This window comes from Alnus glutinosa, chromosome 6, assembly GCF_958979055.1.
Source record: "Alnus glutinosa chromosome 6, dhAlnGlut1.1, whole genome shotgun sequence".
NCBI classification, from domain to species: domain Eukaryota; kingdom Viridiplantae; phylum Streptophyta; class Magnoliopsida; order Fagales; family Betulaceae; genus Alnus; species Alnus glutinosa.
Window position 1 is genome coordinate 3068370 of NC_084891.1, and position 23747 is coordinate 3092116.

At 36.0% G+C, this 23747-nt stretch overlaps 2 protein-coding genes and 1 pseudogene across 4 annotated transcripts; 2 read left to right on the plus strand and 1 right to left on the minus strand.

The window, feature by feature from the left end:
• Positions 1 to 2128: 2128 nt before the first annotated feature.
• LOC133870192 (homeobox protein knotted-1-like 3) lies at positions 2129 to 7217 on the plus strand. Of its 3 annotated transcripts, none has more exons than XM_062307259.1 (6): positions 2129 to 3270; positions 5132 to 5252; positions 5951 to 6144; positions 6225 to 6356; positions 6486 to 6622; positions 6697 to 7217. In XM_062307259.1, the coding sequence occupies exons 1-6, from the start codon at positions 2536 to 2538 to the stop codon at positions 6734 to 6736; spliced, it is 1359 nt and encodes a 452-aa protein (XP_062163243.1). In that variant the 5' UTR covers positions 2129 to 2535; the 3' UTR covers positions 6737 to 7217. The 3 variants fall into 3 exon arrangements, with proteins under 3 accessions (XP_062163243.1, XP_062163245.1, XP_062163244.1); XM_062307261.1 differs by having other exon boundaries at positions 2130 to 3270; positions 6708 to 7217; XM_062307260.1 differs by having other exon boundaries at positions 2131 to 3270; positions 6700 to 7217.
• A 3335-nt stretch (positions 7218 to 10552) lies between these two features.
• On the minus strand, positions 10553 to 14460 carry LOC133870821 (UPF0481 protein At3g47200-like; annotated as a pseudogene).
• Positions 14461 to 14508: 48 nt separating this feature from the next.
• LOC133870820 (protein SIEVE ELEMENT OCCLUSION B-like) lies at positions 14509 to 18182 on the plus strand. The gene is made up of 7 exons (XM_062308048.1): positions 14509 to 14840; positions 15707 to 15796; positions 15979 to 16418; positions 16643 to 16737; positions 16868 to 17001; positions 17106 to 17537; positions 17669 to 18182. The coding sequence occupies exons 1-7, from the start codon at positions 14619 to 14621 to the stop codon at positions 18098 to 18100; spliced, it is 1845 nt and encodes a 614-aa protein (XP_062164032.1). The 5' UTR covers positions 14509 to 14618; the 3' UTR covers positions 18101 to 18182.
• Positions 18183 to 23747: the final 5565 nt, after the last annotated feature.

Below are 23747 nucleotides of genomic sequence, written 5' to 3' on the forward strand. Positions count from 1 at the left end.
TTAAAATTTCTTTTGTGAGGTGTTTCTTTGATCATGTCTTCTCTTTCTTTGGCTTCTTTTTTTTTTTTTTTTTTTTTTTTTTTTTTTTAAGTTTTAAAAAAATATTACGACGTTACATAATGGTGATAACTACTTTTTTATTTGGAAAAAATAGAAAAAAGCTCCCTAAACTAATAACCGATTTTAGAATAATCTCTTGAATTTTGAAGTGTACTAATGTGACTCATCAAATTACCAAAGTATGCCAAAAATGTAACTTTTGTTGAAATATTCCTATACTACCCATATTCGCTTAAAAACTAAAACTAAAAAAAAAAAAAAAACTAAAATATTTTTTTTTAAAAAAAAAAAGAAAAGAAAAAGAAAAAAAATGATAAATGCAAAATCAATCCATGCGATTGACCTAAATTACAAATCGTTCGCTGCGGAATAAAAAATAATTCAAAAGTCTTCAAAGTAGGCAAAAAATAGCAATTTAGTCATTGTAGTCAAAATCTTTTTTTAAAAAATTTAATTTGTTTTCATTTTTTTTTTTAAAAAAAAAAAGAAAAACAAGAAGAAAAGGTTGCCCATTAGTGGTGGCAGGACACCCCAACCACCTTTGGGGGTGGTTGCCGAGCCATCATTTTTTTTTATTTAATTAAATTTTTTTAAGCTTTTAGTTTCTTAAACTTTTTAGTTTTATATTAATATTTTTTTTTATAAAAAAATTCTCTGTTTATTTTTAAAAAAATAGTTTTTTGATTAATTTTTAGTTTAGTTTTTAAGAGAATAAGGGTATTTTAGTAATATTTCGACAAAAATAGTCTTTTTGGCTCACTTTAGTAGTTTGATAAGACACATTAATGCATTTAAAAATTTAAGGAACTATTTCAAAATCGACTGTTAATTCAGGAATTTTTTATTTTTTTTTAATATTTTTATTAGTTTTATGTTTACATTGTTTATTAATATTTGGTTTTAAGAATAAAAATAAAAGATAAAAATAGAGCCTATAATTCTCACTCCATTCAGGACCTATTAGAGGTTTCTATTACGAGCGAAACAGTGCTCCCACGCGCACGTAGTTGGTCGTTGCTACAGTTTGAAATAACTTCCAGCTCCAGCTACGGTCGTACGGCCAAACCTGCAAAGCCCCACCTACGTATACGCTTAGTCCGAACGTAATCCCCACGCGCTTCGTGTTCAAACCTAGGCACCAAACTCAACTATAATTCCCAAGACGTGAAACCCACCAAATGTTTTGCCACGTTAACTCTCCTCTTCCGTCCGATCATATTCGTAATCAACTACCCCATTAACCAACGACCCACGAAGGTCCACGCAAATATACAAAGCTTTTCAACAATCCATTTTAAATTGCTTATTTTACTATTTACACTAGAGAAGTCTAAAAAAGCAAACATCATCTCAAGGATTAAATAATATTAATCACAGTAATAATCAACGATAATTATAAGGCATGACTTGCAACATTTCTTTAGGTATAGAGCTTTTAAATCCTTAAAATAGTGCAAATGTTTTGCCATTTTTTTTTAATAATTTTTAATTCAGTTTTTTAAATTAATATATTTTTTTAAAAATAATAAATGATTTTCATACCTATTTTGATTCACATATATTTTAAGTACAAATGTGAATTTTATAAACTAAATTAGAGAAATTTCCTACTACTCAATTTCTAGAAAAACTTTATTCAATATATTGAAAAATGGATAAATTTTGAGATCTACCTAATTTGATATATTAATCTTCTTTATGGTCAAATATAATTGTAGTAAGCAAACCTCACCATTATATTCATGAGAAAAAATATGTTAAACGTTACAATTGGTTGTCGCTTGTTAATATATAATTGAAGCGTGTTAAATTCTTTTAGCTAGTTACATAAATCCGATCATATGCTTACACGTATTAACAAGTTATAAAAGAATCTACCATTATTATTCTTACAACTTAATGATAAATTTTCAAGGGCGTGCACTTGACCAATCCCTTTAACTTCCGTTTATAACAAGAACAATCGTTACACAATTAGAATAATGATAGGATCGGAACAACAATAATAATACTATTTAGTGTCATTAGTTTAAGTATGAATATTAGTATAGTTACTATTTTCATACTATAGCAGTTTCCCGACCCTTTACCTCACCTGAAAACCACTCTCTCTCAAAACCACCTACCTTCAATCTCTAAAATCCTCTCTTAATTTCTCTAAAAATCCCACCTTGAATCGTTTTTAGTAACCCATATCACCTCCCTCCCTCTTTCACTCTCTCTCTCTCCCTCTCTCTCTCTCTCTCTCTCTGTGCACGTGTATCTTTCTCTCCCTAAAAACACAGACCATATCTCTCTTTCTCTCCTACAAACGGCAACGCCAAGCTCTCTCTCTCTCTCTTTCTGTGGTTTATTTCATCTTGTTGAACTTGACTCACTATATGCTTCTGTAACACGCGCGCCATGTACCTGATAATCATCCACGAGTAGTACTACTCCAACAAATCTATCGCTCGGTCTCTTTATATTTCATTCATGGCGTACCACAACCATCTTGCTCAAGACCTTCCGAATCCTCTCCAACACTTCACGAACCAATCCCAACAGCAACAACAACAAGACCCGCATACTTCCCTGCGCACCATCTTACCCGACCAACAACAACGCCTCCAGGCCGCACCCAATTGGCTCAACAACGCGCTGCTCCGGACCCAACAAGCCCAGTACGATGACAACACGAACAACACCAACACAAACAACAACAACAACAACAACAATAACAATAGCAGCAATTTCTTGAACCTCCACACGGCCTCCGACTCCACCGCCGTGTCTCAATCCTCCAACCAATGGCTCTCGCGCCCCATCCTCCACCGCAACCACAGTGACGTCATAGACGACGTCTCCGCCGCCGGGGACTCCATGATCGCCGCCGCCATGTCCCACGAATCGGCCGAGAACTTGAAGAACAGCGCCGGCGACAGCCTTAATCCGAACAAGAGCGAGGTGGGAGTGGTGGTCGAGAGCGGCAGCGACGGAGTGATGAACTGGCAGAATGCGAGGTACAAGGCCGAGATTCTGGCACACCCGCTCTACGACCAGTTGCTGTCGGCCCACGTGGCGTGCCTCCGGATCGCCACGCCAGTCGACCAGTTGCCCAGGATCGACGCCCAGCTCGGGCAGTCCCAGAATGTGGTCGCCAAGTACTCGGCTCTCGGGCATGGCGCTCAGGGCATGGTCGGGGACGACAAGGAACTTGAGCAGTTCTTGGTATGCCTTTTGCTTTCTTCTCTTTGCTGTTGTCGTTTTGTTGTTCGCAATTCGTTGATCAGTGTTGTGGACTGTATGTGAAGGTTCTTTATTACCGTTGTGTGTGTTTGTGATTGTGACAAGTTAAATGCTTTTTTGATTATATATTTCTGTTCTTTTTCTAAGTGCATCAACTTGGTTAGATTCTTCTTGTCATTCATCAAATTCATTTGGGTTTTCGGTAATCTTGGGAATTGAGAATTGTGGTCTGATGCACGCCGAAGGAAAAATGACTCCAATCTGATTTTTTGTTGAGTGAAGATTGGTCAATTGGCAATGATAAGAAAGGCCACATCTTTGCTCATAAATTCAATTGGGATCAAAGATTTGTTGGCGGTTAGTGGCTTTTGATCTGAAATGGATGGTGCAACTCTTCTTTCATGAAGCAAGAGAAGGATGCATTCTTAGTCTTAATTTTCTGGTTGGTGCCAAATCGTTTGATAGATTTTTGTTCAAAGGCCTTTCCTCCTTTGGGAAGGGACAGTGCAACACCTTTTATGGAAGCAAAGGGAAGCATGCCTTGTGTGGCCCATTATTTTCAAGCCCTTGCGGTTATGGGAAGCAAGTTGTGCGAAGGCAAAAGATTAGACAGAGGAACTTACCTCCATGAGCTAAAACAAATTAGATGTACTTCTAGTGATAGAGATTACTTTCAACTTTTTCCTGAATGCCAAAAATGGGAAGTCCCCCCATTAAACTAGAATGAATTAATTCCCAGTACATGTCTTTCTTCGTAGTCACAGATTCAAGTCCTAAAAGCGTGTGAAGAGCACCTCATAGTTTCTTCAGCCAACAAAAATTGAAAAAAGAAAAAAGGGAACCCAACAGAGCTTTCTCATAGATAATTATATTCAGAAAGAAAAAGAGAAAAATTGTTGAAGTTGTAAACATAACTCAGGATTCTGTTATTATTGCAAACTTGGGCTGCGAGACATGGTAGTTATTATGAATGAATAAAGGAGGAACCTTGATTGATGAACTTAATCTTTGAAACGGCTATGTTGGTTAATAAGAGAAGGCCGCGAGCTTTTCTGAATGAATAAAGATCACAAATTGAGATATTTGAGGTTTTCCTATAGTTCTCATAGTAAATATATAGGGCAGCCAAATGTCAATTAGTTGTATTAGGTCATTGAGGGAAAAATTGCATATGATATTTTCAATTAGTTGGATTTCCTGGTGGTGTGTGTAACTTAGGAATTAACAGCTTCAAAGGTGTGTGTTCTAATTGCGAGTATGATTCTAATTGGAGCTGTAACTCTGCTGAAGCCTAGATGCATGCATGAAATTCAGACATTTTCACCTATACTAGAGGGAACTTGTGTACAACCAACCAGAGAGGTTTTGCAGAAAATGATACATCATGCACTATGAGCAATATCACAACAGGCGTCCACAAGAGCTCAGCAACATATAGACTGCATAGTTATCAGCAGATCAGGGAACTGAAAAAGCTTGTTATTTAAGACCGGTACCTGGGATATACAAGCAAAATTAGTTGTAACTCTGTATCCTCTGTATTCAGAATTTCCTTACCTGTAGGATAGATTTATCCATATTTAGTTCTAGAAATACATGGCAACATTCTTGGAAAAGACTTTTTGTTAATTAAAATTTTATTTTTTATTTTACGTTAATTCTGTTATTCACCTCACCAGTAAGGTCATATTGAGTTATGAGAGCTAGTTTAACAACTAATTTAAGCCTATAAGGCCTCCTCCGTGTCTGCTTGTCCCATATACCCATCCTTTGCTGTCCCTCTGCCTTTGCTGTTCCATATATCATTTTTTTTTTTTTATCTTCTCCTGTCTTTTTAATGTAGACACATTATGTTCTGCTGCTTTGTTCCTTTAAAGAACAATTGCAACAACATGTCCGGGTTCATGCAATGGAGGCAGTAATGGCTTGCTGGGAGATTGAGCAATCCCTACAAAGTTTAACAGGTGAGTTTCTGTTATACTATCCTATTTGAATTTGTTCATTTCCAGTAGACATTGCTGCTAGCATAAAAAGAATATCTTCCAGGCTTGCTTCCTTACTCACGTTGCTGTTTGTTGTTCTCCACAGTTGGTAACTAGTAGTGGCAGTTATATTTTGGTGACATAATTTTTAATTCTTTAATGTTTTTCCTCTGCATGCTTTGTGGGGTTAAGTAACCCCACAAAGCACTATTGAATACCCCCTCTATTTTATGATATTCTTGAGTATTCAGCTGTTTTTTGAAATCTATCCTTTGCATGAATGACTTTAGAACTTTGTTTTATAGATGAATTATTTCTATAACCTCTTTTTAATCTTTGTGTCATGGCCAATTGGAATCTCCATCTCCGGCTTCGATTCTGCGAATTATTACTGGATCCCATGATCTGTTATGAAATAACCGTCTGTTAGTTTGCAAGTCTTTTTTTAACATCATGCTTTCTTTCTTTGGGAAGAGACGTGATATTTGTCAAGATAATGAGTTCCAAAGCATTAGTTAAAAGGCCAATTTCAGTGAAAAAGTTTTCAGCCTTGTCCTGATGACTGTCGATGTTTCTGCAACATTAGAAATCAACTTCTTTTATACTCTGATCTGTAAGCAATTGCATGGGATACTCATGAGTACCAAAGTTATAATCGTTTCCACGTATTGCATGAGCAGGAGTCTCTCCAGGTGAGGGTACAGGTGCAACAATGTCTGATGATGATGATGACCAAGTAGATAGTGATGTCAACTTGTTTGATGGTAGTTTGGACGGTCCAGATAGCATGGGATTTGGTCCTCTTATCCCAACAGAGACTGAGAGGTCCTTAATGGAGCGTGTGAGGCAAGAGTTGAAGCATGAACTGAAACAGGTAATCGAGGGAATTGTTAATTAATTGCGAAGTATTATTACATATTCAACGGTACCAACTGGTGTTCTCTTTCTTTACAGGGTTACAAGGAGAAAATTGTAGACATAAGGGAGGAAATTTTACGCAAGAGAAGAGCAGGAAAGCTTCCTGGGGACACCACCTCTGTCTTAAAAGCTTGGTGGCAATCACATGCCAAGTGGCCATACCCTACAGTAAGTTTTGGCTAATTAGTAGTCAAGAACCTTTCAGCGAGTCAGCTGCTTACAAGTTAATATTAGTTATGTCAAACCAAATGCAGCAAATATTTCACTGATGAATCCCTAAATTCTATGAACTTTCAGGAGGAAGATAAGGCAAGGTTGGTACAGGAAACTGGTTTGCAATTAAAGCAGATAAATAATTGGTTCATAAATCAGAGGAAGAGGAACTGGCACAGCAATCCTTCAACTTCTACAGTCTTGAAGAGCAAACGCAAAAGGTAGTCCAATTAAAGAATGTCTGCTTGTTTGTTGAAATTTCTCATGAGCTTTGCACCAACCATAGTTTGAAAAGAAGTAATGCAGGTGAAAATAGCCGTGATCGTTTTATGTGAATGGAAGAAATTCAAGAACAATTCCTGAAATGATCTATGTATGTGCTTCCTCTCAAGTAATCAATCCAACATACTACATAAAAATCGCGACACCATAGGGATTCATGGTATATGGCCATGGGCTCAAGTAAAATACCAATATTCTGCTTCTTCAGAAAGAAAAAAGGCTGACATAGAGGATGAGGTTGGGATGATGAACCCCAGTATGTTACATTTCACAGATTGGTCAAATTAAGTCTTCAGCAGCTGTGGTGCATATGACACTGATCTCATTAGGAACTCCAGTATTTAGAATTATAATACTGCAACTGAATTGGATGCATTGGCGGGATTATGATTTTTGTTTACCTTCATGCCTGTGAATAACAAGAGTGAGGGGTTGTGGGTGTACAGTGTAATAATCTGTGCATGGTGCCTTACAGTTATACTGTGATTATAGCTTTAATTTGAAAATTTTATTGTAGAGTTAAATTTGTAGCAAGTGTGGCATAAAAGTTTTTACAGTCTGATTGTTGGTGGATCTAATGCTCTTTCAAGCAACTCGTGCCACAGCTGGCAAAAAATATGATGTTTGTAGTGTATTTTCCTCCTTTTTTCTCTCAATTGATTTGTGGAAGTTACTTCATATATCAGTGCAGATGCAGTTGCTGGTACCATGCCCAGCACTCGAGTCAAATTGGGAAAATCTTTTAGTTAATATTGAAAATAATAATAAAACTAACAAATATGTTTGATTCAAGTCCGAATGGGTTGGATAGGTAATGAGGATAATGATGTTTTTATGAGTTATGGCATGTTGTAATCTGAACTACTTTGATAGGTTCTTTCTGAATCCAAATCATACATTTTTGGTTATGTATTAGAAATCGTACTAACCTATTGCGCTTTTGCTAAAGTTGTAATTGTTCTGACAAACTAATTTCAAGGAAATGTATGTTCGTCCTTTCTAGGGACAAAGCTAGAACTGTGTTCCCGATTAGAGTTGTATTTAAGCTAAGTTGAGTATTGGATACTCAGACTCGAATTGACTCGACTCGGCTTAATCACATGAGTGTTTATACTCGGCTCGGACTCGAGCTAAGTTTTAAAGAGTTGTTCGAATTCTGCTCAGCAAACACCTTGCTGAGCTCAAACTGGATTCAATGTTAGTTGTTCATGAGGTGGAAAATTGACATACATTTGGGTTTCTCAAATTTATATGGTGTCACCGTGTGAATTCTATGTTATAGTCCCCATGTGTATGTTAGGTGATGCTTGAACGTATAGCCGGGATTCAATACAACTACCGGAAAGACTCCAAATCTCCCTCCTTTCACTTTTGAACGTCAAGACACCACTATCGCGTCGATGGTAGTCATGACGATGGATTCGATGGATGTGGATTATCTAGATCCTAGTTCGTATTGACTGGATGTCGGATGTACAAAAGTATGCAGTCCATATTGAGGATGCTAATTAAGCACTCAAGCGAGGTAGTTCGTACTGATATGATGTCAAATGCCTAGAGGTAGGGGTAAGCAGTGTGTACCAGCTGTATGTTTCCCAACCGGATGATGACATATGGCCTGGGTTACTACCCCAATCAGATGGTGTCACGTGACCCAGGTTATGACATCCCCTTCTCCATAAATAAATGCCTTTGTTGCATGTAAAACTAAGCCTTTAGAGATTTAAAGTTTTCTATTATTCTCAGAAATTTTCACTGACTTAAGCATCAGAGTGTTCCATATCGGCACTTTTGACGAGTTGCCCAAGGTTGGATAGTGACGTGAGATGGAATTTGATAACTCTTTTCGGGTAAGAGAGACCACAATTTCTCCACTTAGGGTAGAAGAATACCACAATACTCCCACTCAGGGTAGGAGCTGGAAGACCACAATTTTACTAAATCATTCTCTGATTCTCATTAATAACCAAATGGTCTTTAAATAGAAATACAAGTAGATAAAGCTTAAAGTGATAATACCTAAAGTTCTAATATTCAAATTCAAATACACTCTAATCCTACAATAACCTAATCTTAATATTACATAAATATGATATAATGAGTGAGTTGTAATAGAATTCCAATTCAACTATTAAACCTATCTAACCCTAATCTTATTCCTATCACAAGTCACCTTGCATGTTTCTTATCTTTGCAGGTCTCCTTAACTAAACTACTGATGTGCACGAGGCAACTATACTAACATAATGCATGTGCGAAATAATTACAGTCACCATCTTGATGAGCACTACTTTAGTCTTCCATAACATGCCCCAAAAAAGAAATGGAAAGTGTATTTCAATTCATAAAACATTGAAAGTAAATACAGTAAGAAAGCAACCAACGGTATAAACAAGATCAAATTAATTAAGAACCACCACGTCCCAATTCGCCTTTATCCATCCCTGGTGGAGCTGCGTATGGAGCCATGGCATCAAGATATGCACCGTCTACGTACTCCTCTATATATGTATTCCATCATCACAATTAAGGGCGTAACTTTGCGGATCATACTGAAATTGCGTCCTCCTTTTCTTGTTGATTCCATTCGCACCAAAACATCGAATAAACTTGTTCCACTTTGGCCTGCCCAATTCCTCCGACAACTGCTTCACCTGCCTCGCTCGATCATTTTATTCACCAACCAGTTTTCTTCTTTCTCTCCACGTTGTTGCCGAAGTAGCAGATATCTACGTGTACCATATCTGAAGCAAAGTCCCGGCAGGAAACAGCCACAAGGGGAAGATGTGCTCATCTCTTCGTAATCTTCAACGTACTCATGACTCTCTTCTAATGGAGAATTTTCACTAAAGGAGGCCAAATTTTCATGCGGGGTGGCCATGGGAGAGACACAGAAAAAGAGGAGAAGAGCATATAGGATTATAGAGATCGACATGTATAATCCAATACGGAGAAGATGAGGGTTCAATATTAAATATTCATTATGCTTATATTTGAAAGAGTTTTTTGTACGTACGTACGTGCTATTTGGTGCATGGCCGGCCCTTTGTTTTTGGACTTTCGTGGCTAATCACAAATCGCAGCTGTGCCTTATGGGCAGGATAAATGCTAGAACGAGGATTCTTGTTTTTCTAGCTTTTATTATCTTAAATGTGTCGTGATTTTTAAAATTATAATTTGATTAAAATTTTGATTATCTCAAATTTAATGATGATTTTAAAAGTCACGTGACATTTGAGATGATACAAAAAGGATTAGATTCCTCATGTAGTATTACTCTATGTGGCACCTTTCAATTGACAGTTAAAATGCAAAGAAATCTTGGTCCTCGAAACTTTGGTGTTTGAGTCTAGAAGTTTGCTTTCATCTCTCCTTCCGCAGCCAGCTCACAATCACGAGTCATGCTATAATGATGACTCTAGTCCTCCTTGTGTTTTCTTAGATGTTATATAATTTTTAAAATTACTATTGAATTTGAGATGATTATTATTGAATTTTGATCGAATAGTAATTTAAAAGTCACATGACATTTAAGAGGACACAAAAAAGACTCTAGCATTACTCCACAATCACTTTGTGCATGCCACTTATGTTATTTTTCATGTATTTATTTTTTAAAAGTCTAGATTTAACTTTATTTTCTCTTTTTCATACAAAAATTAAAATTAAATCTATATCATTAAAAAAAATAAAATATATATGCTGTAGTCTTTTTAACAAAACTTAATTCAAATCCATTTTTCATACCTTATTTGTTGAGAGGATTCAGCTTATGTGCTAAAAAAAAAAAAAAGAAAAAAAAAAAAAGAACATCTCCCGTAAAAATAATGAACAGTTTAGATTAATCAATTTTCTTGAACTAAACGACGTTTTGAGTTCAAAGATCTAACATCTCTTCTTCTTATTCTTCTTTTATATATATATATAATTATTCCCCTATCCACATTTTTTTGTTTCCTGCAAATTTTCAGCACCATTCCCATATATGTTCATTACAGACACTTCTCATGACTTTTGTCCCTTACTTTCTTCTCAAAATGTATCTTTCCCATTTTGGGTTCTCAAAAGAAATGCTTTTTACTTCTTCAGTTATGCTCTTCTTCGATCTGATTCGTCAAGTTCCATCAATTATCTGTACTCCTGGACCTGTTTTAGTTACCAGCTCCTGGACTTGCTGCTGTAGTTCCTCCTCCTCTGGCACCCACCAAAACAATGAGATTCTTAGATCCAGCAATGACAACTTATCTTTCATTTAACAAGATTAAACACAAAAAATCAAAAGAAGAACAAAATTGGCTTAAAAGTCCCATGTAGCATCCAAAATATTTTATTACTTTTCCAACATTTTTCTAGAGGCTTCTATACATACAAACTGTTACATTGCAAATAAAAAACAGCAGCCAGTCTATCAGAGACATAAAAGGGAGGAATCACACGGCAGAGCATCCATTCACACATACGTATATATACTCATATAGCAAACCAAAGCTTGAGAGGGAGATTGGTCATGAACCATTTTATTCCTGGCCAACTAGATATGATCCATAGTAATATATAACAGCGAAATAGCTGGAAAAGATACGATGTTCCTCGGGGAATTTCAATAGTAACACCGGGAGACAGAATAATTTTGATCAAATTCCAATACCTCGATTGGCAAATTTGAGAATGTTCATAGGCTAGAAGGATTCCTTCCAAATCATTCGAAGAAAGTGACAAGTGAAAAACAGACGATCAATAGACTCGATTGTGAAAAACAGACGATCATGCTAAGAGGGAAAGAAGGGAGAAGATTTCACCCCACCTTCCAGAGAAGCTTGAGACACATGCATCTTAAGTTTCTAAAGAGAAGACACAAGATTTAGACTTACTTTAGTGAGATGATAGAGCATATAGTTTGTATGAAAGTGAGGATCAACAAGATAACAGCAGCTGTGGTAGAAGCAGCCATCCAAGGAGTGCGAAGATAATCCCGTCTCAAGGAAGCCAACCAACCATGCGAAGGGTCCTCGTAGAATTGTTTCAAATCGTTACAAAGATCATAATAACTGGAGCTCATGGTTGAATGTACAATACTTGTTCCTAGATTGTTGATGAAAGTTGCATCGTTGTTACCTAGGCCATTAACCATGATCCCCTTTCGACCAAGTAACTCCACATCTTTTTCACTCTTGATAAGGAAATCTAACATGAGAAAATAATCAGTAACATATGCTCCATTTGGATAATGACATTGCTCCAAGGCCATTAGGTTTCGAGCATAAAGTTCTGTGCAATTGTCCAAGGTAAAGCGCGGGATTTTCAACACTCCCTTCTCATAGTGTAGGTCCAGTAAGGATTTGCTTGAATGATTCGCCTCAAACTTCAATCCTACCTCATCCAATTGGGTTGCACTGTACATATGCTCAACTATTTGAGATTTTCTTCTTGGTAGACTTTGGGGAGGAGGTAGGTAAAATTTTCTAAGCAAATCAACAAAATGCATTATTTTCAGCTCAAGATTGGGAGAAAATTTTTGAATGTTGTAAAACTCAAAATAGTGAAAGGTAAGCTCAATGAAGGAAGGTAAGTCTCCGTGAGATGCAAATGCAAGCTTAAATAATTTCTCAATAATAAACAAAGGAAGTTGATTTTCAAGTAACATAAAGTCCAGTTGCATCCTAGCAGACAACCATGGCTTTAATACTATCCTGCATCAGGTGTCCATGCATATCCTCCCCGCCAGTTTCTGATGAAAAGCTCAACAATGAAGCTTGCATCTGTCAGGATCATTTTCAAAAAATCATACCTGCTAAGTGGAATAATCTCTGCATAACATTGACGGATACTTTCTTCAGAATCCTCTATAGCGTGTAGTGAATTCTCCAAGTTTATCTTGACATGTTCCATGAATTCCTTGAGATATCTTACTTTGTACTTTTCCATGGTTCGCAACTTTTCACCGCCATGGTGAAAAGGCCCTACTGAAATAACTTGAGGAGTATAGGCTTCTTCGTTCAACTTGCGAAGGGGATCTGGAACCTTGTAGATACAACATTTAGGTGATGAGAGGGGCTTCAATCTTTCTAACTCTTTTGTGATGTCATTTACCAAATTTGCACGTTGATATTCATCTTTTATTGAAGCATTTGCTATTTGCTGAATTTTCGCACTCACTGATTCTCCCATCTATCAAGTTGCCTTCCTTAAATTTCTTGACACAGACAAGAGTCACTAGTATTAAAAATACTGAATGAGTATTTTTCCCATTTCTCACGATTCAAGTTATGCTGTGGAAACAGAGAATTAGAATTATTTCAAAGACATATCAAGAGTAAAATAGAGAGCCATGCTCAACCACTATTCTATTCTTACTAATTACAAGGAGAAAACAATACAAAATATTTCAATTTTAGACTAGATCATTTCCCACATTATATAGCCAATATTCCAACAACTCCCATCCTAATTACTACCACATTCAACCCTTCATTAGACACTTTCCAACACAAATGCAACTTCCAAGATAATCAAGCAAACAAATGTTAAATAAATTAACAACATTTGACACGACTCCAATAACTTTTTTTTTTTTTTTTTTTAAATTAACCATTGGATCTGTTTTCTTACATGTGGGTCCTACATATCCAATGGTAGATTTTAAAAAAAGTTGTTGGAGTTGTACAAAAGTTGTAAACGTGTCATATCTTGTTATCTAATAACAACTAGTGTTTGTTAGTAGTTGAGTTCGAATAAACCACTTGTCTGGTAACGTAGTAATCTTTTAGTTAGCATGTATTAGGTCCTATAAGACTATAAGTAGAGTGTTACTGTAGGAGAAGTCAGGGAGGTCTTTTATCAAACAAGTTGTGTGCGGTGCCACTCCTACCCGAAGTGGAGTTTTACTCCCTCCAATTCAACCCCAGTTTTACAAATTCCATTTTGCAATCCCATTTCCAGTCACAACCCAATCACACAGTAACCCATCAAAATGACAAAATATGGGAGCTTTTGGGGACAAATTCCTCTTCAGCACCCTCTGGTGATGTGAAATCACCTTATTGTGAATGTAATACGTTCAAATCTTAAAATAAATAAATAAAACCCTAATTTAAAACAAAATGTAAGGGTGTCAACAGCTAGGAATAATTAAAAGAAGAAAGAAAAAAGTCGAATCTATATCAAATTTTACTAAATTTCAGGTCCTTCACTTTAGAACAACAACTAGAATGAAAAGCAGCGACGTTTAGGTTAAATCACTGCAAGCATAAACAATAGCGAATAAGTGTATAAAACAGCAAGAGAGAGAGAGACTAATGGACCATTAACATTGCATTATATTTGGTATAAAAAGGAGAGGAGGCTTTCACCTTTTGGAAACTACGCCACACAGACCTGGAGCTTCTTCTGTAAATGAAGTGTAGATCTGTTTATGTGGCCCTCAAACAATGGAGCGCTGGCTCTCTATCTCTCAGTCTCACTCATTTCCTTCGTCAGCAAGATCGTGCAGAGCTCACCCACTCTAATTGCACCAAATTCAATATCTAACTCCACCAATTTGTTTAGTATCTTTTCTAATATATTATATCAGTAGTTCTTTCGTGTGGTTCTTAATTTGCATTTATTTATTAAAAAAAAAAAAACCATTGCTGTACAAAATGTTCAATCGTTCAAAATATGAAAACGAATAAAATAAAATTGTTCACCCGTCACCATTTGATTGACGCATTCCTTAACAAATAAAAACATTGACGCATCTTCACCTTGCTCTTCTTCTTTTTTTTGTATTTCTTTGACCATGTTTGAGGCGGTTATCTTTGCCATCATTGACATGTCGCTGCCCTTTTTCTCATTGGCAATTGTTTTTAATTTGTTGTAATTCAAGTCTTGTTGTTCTTCCACAAACCATTGAGAGTTAATTTCTAACCTCTCTCAAGCCTTCCAATAGACAATACAATGGCCAGCGATAAGATGGTACTGCCAATTACCGCACAGCAACCCAGTGAGGATGATGATGATCAGCTGAACCCGTTTACCATGAACCACAGCGAGATCATGGATCTAATTTCTGCAACCCATATTGTTCCTGCTGACGAAAAATTTGATGCCGACTCTCTTTTCGTTGTCGTCAAAAACATTCTTAGGCGTTCAACCAATATTGTCGGCAATGTTTTACAGGTATATATGTTTCTACCACCATATTCTTCAGAAGATTTTCTCTCTTCTTCTTTTTAACCTTTTTCTTCTATTCCCATTTTATGTTCTAGCTAGCTAGTCCGAAGGTGTGGGATATTAATAGGAGAGAACAAATAGATGGGATAAAGTTATTTGTAGTTATTGATGAAGGGATCAAGTTATCCTCCTTTTTGTTTCGACGGTCGAAAATGTTCTTTGTTCTAAAATATTTTTAGAAAAATTATTTTTAAAGAAAATATTTTTCACAGATAACATTTTTTTAGAGTTTGGTGCGTATAGAAAATCATAGATATTTTTTTATATATTCATTCAATCATTTTAACCTATAAAAATAAATTTTTATTCACAACCTAAAATATATTAATATAAAATAATTTGTTGGTGGTGGTCTGAGGGTGGTTTAGAGGTGGCTCGGTAGTAGTTCAAAAGTGGCTCGGTAGTGGTTTGGCAGTGGTCTAGGGGTGGCTTGATGATGGTACTCCAGGGTGGCTCAATGGTAGTCTGGCGATAGTCCAATAGTAGCCCGAGGGTGGTTCGGTGATGGTCCAGAGTGGTTTGGTGGTGACCTAGCGGTTGTCGGAGTTTGTCTTGATGGTCGTCTAACAATGATCTAGAGGTTTGAGAATGAGAACCTCAAACTCGGAAAATGATTTACGGAATTTAAAAATAAAAATTACTTTCCAAAATTAAAGAAGCTTTTTCGGTCAAATTTTTAGTTTGACTATTATTTTTGGTCACACTAAATACCAAAAAATACGAAAAATATTTTTCAAAAAATATTTTACGCCGAAATAAACGGAGCAATAGCCTTTGAGATTTCTTTGAGTATTGATGATTTCTTACTATAGGGCCAAGAACACCTGGAGAACCTGGAGGAAGAAGTATCTAGAATTAGCTTCAATCCGCTATTACGCACACTCAAGCAACTTATCCATGAGGTAATTACAATTACACATAAACAATCTTGCTTAATAGCTCTTCTTCTTCTTTTTTTTCTTTTCCTTTTCTTACCCAAATATTTGTGGCATGAATTAGGATAGATTGAAATGAATGTGATCATTATTTTTTACTGTACATTAACATTTTTTCATAATGATAAATATTGTGTAATTAATTTCAGATGGCATGCAAGGCTCCGGGTGTGGAAATTGCACACAAAACAACGATGTTAATACTTAACAAACTCTCAAGCTATTCATGGGATGCTAAGGCTGTGCTGATACTTGCAACTTTTGCTTTGGATTATGAGGATTTCTTGGTGCCTCACTCATCGCACCAACTCATTGAATCAATGGAGATACCAAAACATGTACCTGCCACCTTAAAGCACTCGGACATTCAAAAATACGGGAAAACGATTTGTGAACTTAACGAAATTATCATTAACATGTTGGACGTTATCGAGTCCGTCTTTGAGGCGAAGAAGCTACATGATCTTGCTATAGAGGATGAACATTTATCAAGATATAAATTGGATTCCGTGGACCCGGTGAATATCTATTGGATTATCATTACTGTTATAGCTTGCACAACTCAGATGTATTGTCTCAAAAGCGATGAGTAAGTTCTTGTCACATGTACTATATATAGATGCTGAAATTCTTTGTATATAAATCATTTCCCTGTCACAATTATAGGACTAATAGAATTGCTTATTGGCAAATTCATAGGTGTCTACAGGGGGGGGGGGGGGGGGGGGGGGGGTGTTTAAAATTAAATATTTGATAGATAATATTGTCCTTTAATTTTAATCTAATGCAAATGACCATGGTTGCCTGATTCAGGGACAAGACACAGGAACTACTTCCCTTCACCCAGAAAATCAGTGACATCGACTTCATGCGAGGGTGGAGCATAGAAATTCACCGTTCAGAGATAGGTTAGCCACAATTAATGCCGATTTCATTCATAAGGAAACATGCATGCTCCATTGAATCTGTTGCACATTCAATATATATAATGGCATAAATATGTGCACAACGTTGACCCAAGATACTCGTTCACTGTAGAGAAACTGAAGGCAATTAGAAGGAAAATGAAGGAACTTTTACAAACACCTGACGAAATCATAGAGGTTTTCAAGGCGTTGATTTTCGCCAAGGATGATATGCAGCCTCTTATTGACGGTTCTACCAACAAAATGGTTAGCTTTGCAAATGCTTTAAGAATAATCCTTCACAGTACTTTTACACTTGCTACAAACTGAATATTACGGTACTTCGTCTGAATTATGTATTGCACAAACAGATTAGCATCGAAGAGCTGAAAAAGAAAAGGGTTCTATTGCTCATTTCAGGCCTAGACATCTCCAGGGATGATATCTCAATTTTAAAGTCAATTTATGATGGAATAAGAGAAAATGGGTATGATCAGTACAAAATTGTATGGATCCCAATTGTGGAGCAATGGACTGATGGCCTGCAAAAGAAGTTTGAGATGTTGCGGTCTAAAATGCCATGGTACATAGTGCAATACTTTTCACCACTAGCAGGCATCAAATTCATTAAGGAGGCGTGGCACTTCGAGAATAGACCTATTGTCGTGGTGATGAACTCGCAAGGGGATGTATTTAACGAAAATGCACTCTACATGATTAAGAACATAGGAATGGATGCCTTCCCTTTCACTGTACCGGTCATCCATCCTAGCATGCTCGTGCGTCCACATGGACCGTACGCAGTTAAGTCATGTTCACAACTCTAAATGAATACATATCTTGTGCACATATTCATGCATGCAGTTTCAAGAAAAATTCATTATGTCCCCTTACATAAAATTTGAGGTTAATTGGACATATCTTGTGCAATCAGATCGAAGAGTACACCTTCTTCTGTGGAGGCAAGGACAAGAGATGGATTGAACAATTCTCCGAGAAAGTAAACGTTTTGGCTGAGGATCCGATCACACAGGAAGCATACATTTTCATAGAGTTGTCTTGCGTTGGAAAAAGTCGAAAACAGTGGCAATTTTGGAAACAGTATCAGGCTCAAAAGAAGACTAAGTCCGACCCTGAGAACCAGGAAATCCAAAAGTTGTTGCTTTCCTTCAAGAATGAGAGTAGATGGGCCGTGTTGACCAAATGGTCTACGAGGGTAGTCAGTGATCATGGGACGACAATTCTAAAGGTCTTGGAGGCGTTTGAAGAGTGGAAGGTGAATGTGCCTGAGAAAGGCTTCGAAATTTGCTTCAAAGAGTACCATGACAAGTTTCTTAAAACTGGTCCCCAGCCATCGACATCATGATCATGGAACATCTAATTATCATTGTATCATGGAGGCACACATAAGATTTTAAATAAGGGACAGATCCTAACCAAATAAAGGACAAAGGATTGTATTTTCACGATTAATATATATTTTATTTTACTGAATGTAACGATATCCAATGTGGTAATATATTCTACCATCATATGACGACATCTTGTATACAGTTAAATTTATGGAATAAAATCTTGGAACATAAAATTGTTCATCCCCATTTCAAATACGGGACATTCACGTTAGCAGGAGGAGGCTAGGAGAGCGAAGAGATCTCCGAAAAGGAGCCGGAGCATAATAAGCAAAGAAAAAGAATGGGAAAATAAGTTTTAGTAAGTTTGGTATATTCGCTACGTTGGTAATTTGATGCCAATTTTATGGAGTTAAAGTATCTATACATGTAATTGTTTAATGTTTGTTGCAATAGGAGGGCGTCCTTTTATGCGTGAAAAAATTAATTGGCTAGCATTTTTATTTTTTGTCATAATGACTGTAATTTATCTCCCATTTAAATTAAGTCAAAAAAATTTGAACCTGCACACGAGTATTAGAATAATGGTTAAATAATTAAAATTTCGGGAAAAGTACACATAACCCCCTCAAACTACCACTTCATTGTCAATGTCCCCCACAAACTACCAATTGTATCAATGTCCCCCCCTAAACTACCAAAAACTGTCAACGTCTCCCTAATGACAAAAATACCCTTCATAAAATTATTAAAATAAAATAAAAACTAAAAAAATATTTTAAAAAATATAAAATAACAAAAATTTATACAAAAAAAAAAAAATTAAAAACTGTTTTTTTTTCCTTTTTTTTTTTTGTTAAAACAAATTATTTTTGTAAGTTTCAGTTATTTTTTCGTTTGGTTTTTTTTTTTTAAAAAAAATATATTCTTTTTCTTTTTTTTTTTTTAATTTAATAAAAACTGGTTTTTCCTTTTTCTTTTTCGTTTTTTTTTTTTAAAAAATTGTTTTTATATATTTCAGTTATTTTTTCGTTTGTTTTTTTTTAAAAAAATAAAAATAAAATCTTTCTTTTTCGTTTTTTATTTAATTTATTTCATTTGTTTTTTAAAAAATAATATTTTAGTTTTAGTTTTTTTTTTTCGAATTTATAAGGACATTTTTGTCTTATTCAAAAAAATTTAGGGTTATTTTTGTCTTTTTGTTGGTATTAGGGGAGACATTGACATTTTTTTGGTAGTTTGAGGGGGACAATTGACACAATTGGTAGTTTGGAGGGTACATTGACAATTGAGTAGTAGTTTGAGAGGGATATATGTACTTTTCCCTAAAATTTCTTATTTCTTATAAGTTTATACTTTTGAGAGAAATGATAATTAGTCACAATATTAAAAGGGAAAAGTACACTTTACCCGCCAATATTTCACATCTTTTTCAATCTTGCTTCTAAAGTGAAAAAAATTGCAATGCACCACAACCAAGTTTTAAAAAATTTTAATGTTGCCCATCCATTACTTAAGTCCGTCATTTTTTAAAAATAGACCCATGTGCGATACACGTGAGTTTTTAAGAGCAATTCTTCTCAAAATATCTATAAAAAAATCATTATGTTTTTAAAAAAATTGACAAAAAAAAAATTGGGAGTGGTTGAACCACCCCATGAGCCGCCACCCCCCAAATATTTTTTAGTCGTTTTTTTTAATTATTTTAAAAAAAATAGATTTTTTTTAAAGGATATTTCAAAAAAAATTGCTTTTAAAAACTCACATGCGTCGCACATGGTCTATTTCCATTAAAAAGGACGGACTTAAGTAACGGAACAACATTGAAAATTTTAAAACTTGATTGGGGTGCATTGCAATTGTTTTCACTTTGAGGACAAGATTAAAAAAGAGTTGAAACATTAAAACGATAAAATATATTTTTTCCATATTAAAACAATAGTCCTAATACGCAAGTAAGTGGGACTAAGTGTTAATTTATTATGATATGAGTAATCTAATAATTAAGAAGTTATGAATATAATCGCATAATCATTATTTTTAACACTCTTTCATATATATTTTTTATTTACCCTTTTCAATTTTTTTTTATTTTTTATTTTTTTATTTTTTTTTTATTTTTATATATATATATATATATATAATTGTTTGGGTGTTTTAATGGAGCTTGCACCTCATCATGCATGCATGATGCCTTCCTAACTTTTCACAGTATGAGCAAGGGTCCGTCTGTTTGCCTCAAAGGTTCCGTTAGCTCCTTTGACCAAACCCAAAATCCCTCAATATACGGCCGCAATGTTTGCCTCCAAATAATTGATAATAGCCAGAGATTTTTCGTCAAGAAGAGAAAAGGTAAATTGGGATTTTTTTTTGGGTCAATGAGGGATAGAGAAACTGAGAAAGGTGAAGATATGACATTTTCATAACGAGGAATGTTAGAGCATCTCCTTGTGTTTTCCTGGTGTTCTCCTAGAATGGCATAGATGTAATTTTTTTGATTAAAAAATTGCATTTGTGCCATCCAAAAGGACATAAATGTAATTTTTTAATTACATCTATGCCATTCCAGAAGAACACCAGGAGAACACTGGGAGATGTTCTAGCATTTCTCTTTCATAACACTCACTTTTTTTGTTCCATATTCCGAGATTCTGAATTAAATGTTCTGAGACTACCGCTTATTTAAAAAATGTATGAGAAAAATATAAAAAGTCTCGTCGACTAATAACTGTTTTTGAAATAACTCGATAAGATTATAAGTGTGTTAAAATGATACATCGAATTATTAAGAGCAGTTTTAATCAGTAAAGTTAAAGTAGTTACTCTAAAATTATAAATACCTATTTTAACTATTTATTTTCTTAAAAATACTTTAACAATATTTTCTATTCTACTTTTTATTTTCTTAAAATATTATTTTTCAATCTTTTTTTATTGTTTTATTTTCTTTCTCTCCCTCTAGCCTCCGTCTCCGTCTCCATCCCCCAACCCCCATTGATTCTCTCTCTCTCTCTCTCTCTCTCTCTCTCCCTTTTCCTTCTCCACCTCCAACCCCCAACCCTCGTTGCAGCTGAGCCACCCTCACCTCCTTGCAAGCTCAAAATCCCCCAAGCCCCCTAGCGCAAGTCCTTCGAGCTCTCCAATAAGATTTGAGGGGGTTATTCGTGTTGGAGGGCAGCGTTAGAAACGGCGGTGGAGATGGGGTTTCTAAGTTTGTCGGGGTTGGGGACGGGGACGAGGTTTGTGAGGGAGTTCATGGCAAAGATTGGGAGTGAGAAGCTAGAGGAGATCGATGGAGGACAAGTGCATGGCGGTGAGGCAGTAGAGAGGGAGATAAAATATTAATAAAAAAAAAAAGTAAATAGATAAATAGTGAATAGTGTCTATTCACTGTTTATGAAGTTAAGAAAAAAGTTACAATAGCTACTCTGCTGGAGGGGAAAAAAAATAAAGAGGAAAAATGGTCAAATTTAACTATTTTGGTTAAAATAGCTCTCCTATTGGAGATGCACTAGGTGTGCCAAAAAGATTATTTTTTTTTTATATTCCTAAAATACACTTATTCTCTTAAGAACTCAAAAAAAAAAAAAAAAAAAAAAAACTATCTTTTTAACAAAAATAAAAAGGATAAATACATAAGCAATCCATGTGGTTGGCCTAAATTAAAAATCGCTTCCTACAGAATAAAAAATAATTCAGAGGTCTTGTCAAAATAACGATTTAGTCATTTCAGTTAAATTCCGTCAAAACACTTGATGGATTCCGTTAGTGTCAACGTCAGTACCAATAAAATGATGATATTTGTTCCTCTTACAAAAAAAATATTAAAATTAAAAATATACATTTATAAAACTATATATATAGAGTAGGGGGTATCATCCTTTTTTAAATAATAATAATAATAATAATTTTAGTCTTTTTAGTTTTATAAATATATATTTTTATTAAGGGTAACACATGTCATCATTTTATTGGTATTGACGTGAACGCTAACATGATCCGTCAAGTATTGTGACAAAATTTTATTACATGAACTAAATTGTTATTTTAGCATACCTTGAGGACTTCTAAATTATCTTTTATACCTTAGTGAGTGATTTATAATTTAAACCAACTATATATATATATATATATATTGTATTAATCCACCTCCTTGCTTTCTTTTTTTAAAAAAAAAATAATTTAGTTTAGTTTTTAATTTTAGTTTTTAAGAGAATAAAGAAATTATAGGAATATAATAATAAATAAAAAAAAATAGCATTTTTGACCCACCTTGATAGTTTGATTTATCACTTTAGCATTCTTGTAACTTCACGTGGCTATTTAAAAAACAGCAGTTAATTTATGGGGCTTTTTTATGTTTTTCTCAAAACTTAATATATGTTCCCTCACCCCTCTATCTCATCACCAGCAATATTTTGGGAAGGAAAACAAAAGATCGAGTGAGTTTGGAACTTAGTAAGCATACACCCAACGGTTGAGTAAAAGTTAATTTTCCGAAAAAGATAACCCTATTTGCCAAACACGATGTGGATATGTTCCTTAACTAGATGAAGCCACGTGGCCTGAATTACTACCCCAATTATGGTGCCACGTGACCCAAGTTAGTACTTTAATTCCTTTTCCTCCAAATAAAACTAGCATTTAATCTCTTTAAAGTATTCATTGACTTAAGCATCTTTATATGGATCCGGCTTCCATGCGGTAGTTCAAAACTACCGCATGGTGCTGTAGTGGAAAACGGTACCGTTTTCCACTACAGCACATTAAAAAAAATTTGCAATTTTTTTTTTTAAATTTAAAAATTATAAAAATAATAATAATTAAAAACAAAAAATATAAAAACCTAAAAAAAACTAAGGGGTGGCCGGCCACCCCCTTGGCAACGCCGGCCACCCCATTATTGGCCAAGGGGGTGGCCGGACCACCCCCTTGGCCGATCTGGGGTGGATCGTCCACCCCAGTCGGCCTTGGGGGTGGTCCGGCCACCCCCAAAAAGCCAAAAAACAAAAAAAACAAAAAAAGGGTAGGGGTTTGGGGGTGGCCGGACCACCCCCAAAGGCCTTGGGGGTGGGTCGGCCACCCCCATATCGGCCGTATGGGGTGGTCGAAACCACCCCCAGGCCTTTGGGGGTGGTCCGACCACCCCTAAAAGGCCTAAAACCCAAAAACAAAAAAAAAAGTTTGGGTTTTGGGGGTGGCCGGATCACCCCCAAAGGCCTTGAGCCACCCCCAGATCTGCCGTATGGGGTGGTCGAAACCACCCTCAGGCCCTTGGGGGTGGTCCGGCCACCCCTAAAAGGCCTAAAACCCAAAAACAAAAAAAAAATGGGTTTTTGGGGGTGGCCGGTGACCGGATCACCCCCAAAGGCCTTGGGGGTGGCTCGGCCACCCCCATATTGGCCGTATGGGGTGGTCGAAACCACCCCTAGGCCCTTGGGGGTGGTCCGGCCACCCCCCAAACCCCTAACTTTTTTTTTGTTTTCTTTTTTGGCCTTTTGGGGGTGGCCGGACCACCCCCAAAGCCGACTGGGGTGGTTCGTCCACCCCAGATCGGCCAAGGGGGTGGTCCGGCCACCTCCTTGGCCAATAATGGGGTGGCCGGCGTTGCCCAAGGGGGTGGCCGGCCACCCCTTAATTTCTTTTAGGTTTTTATATTTT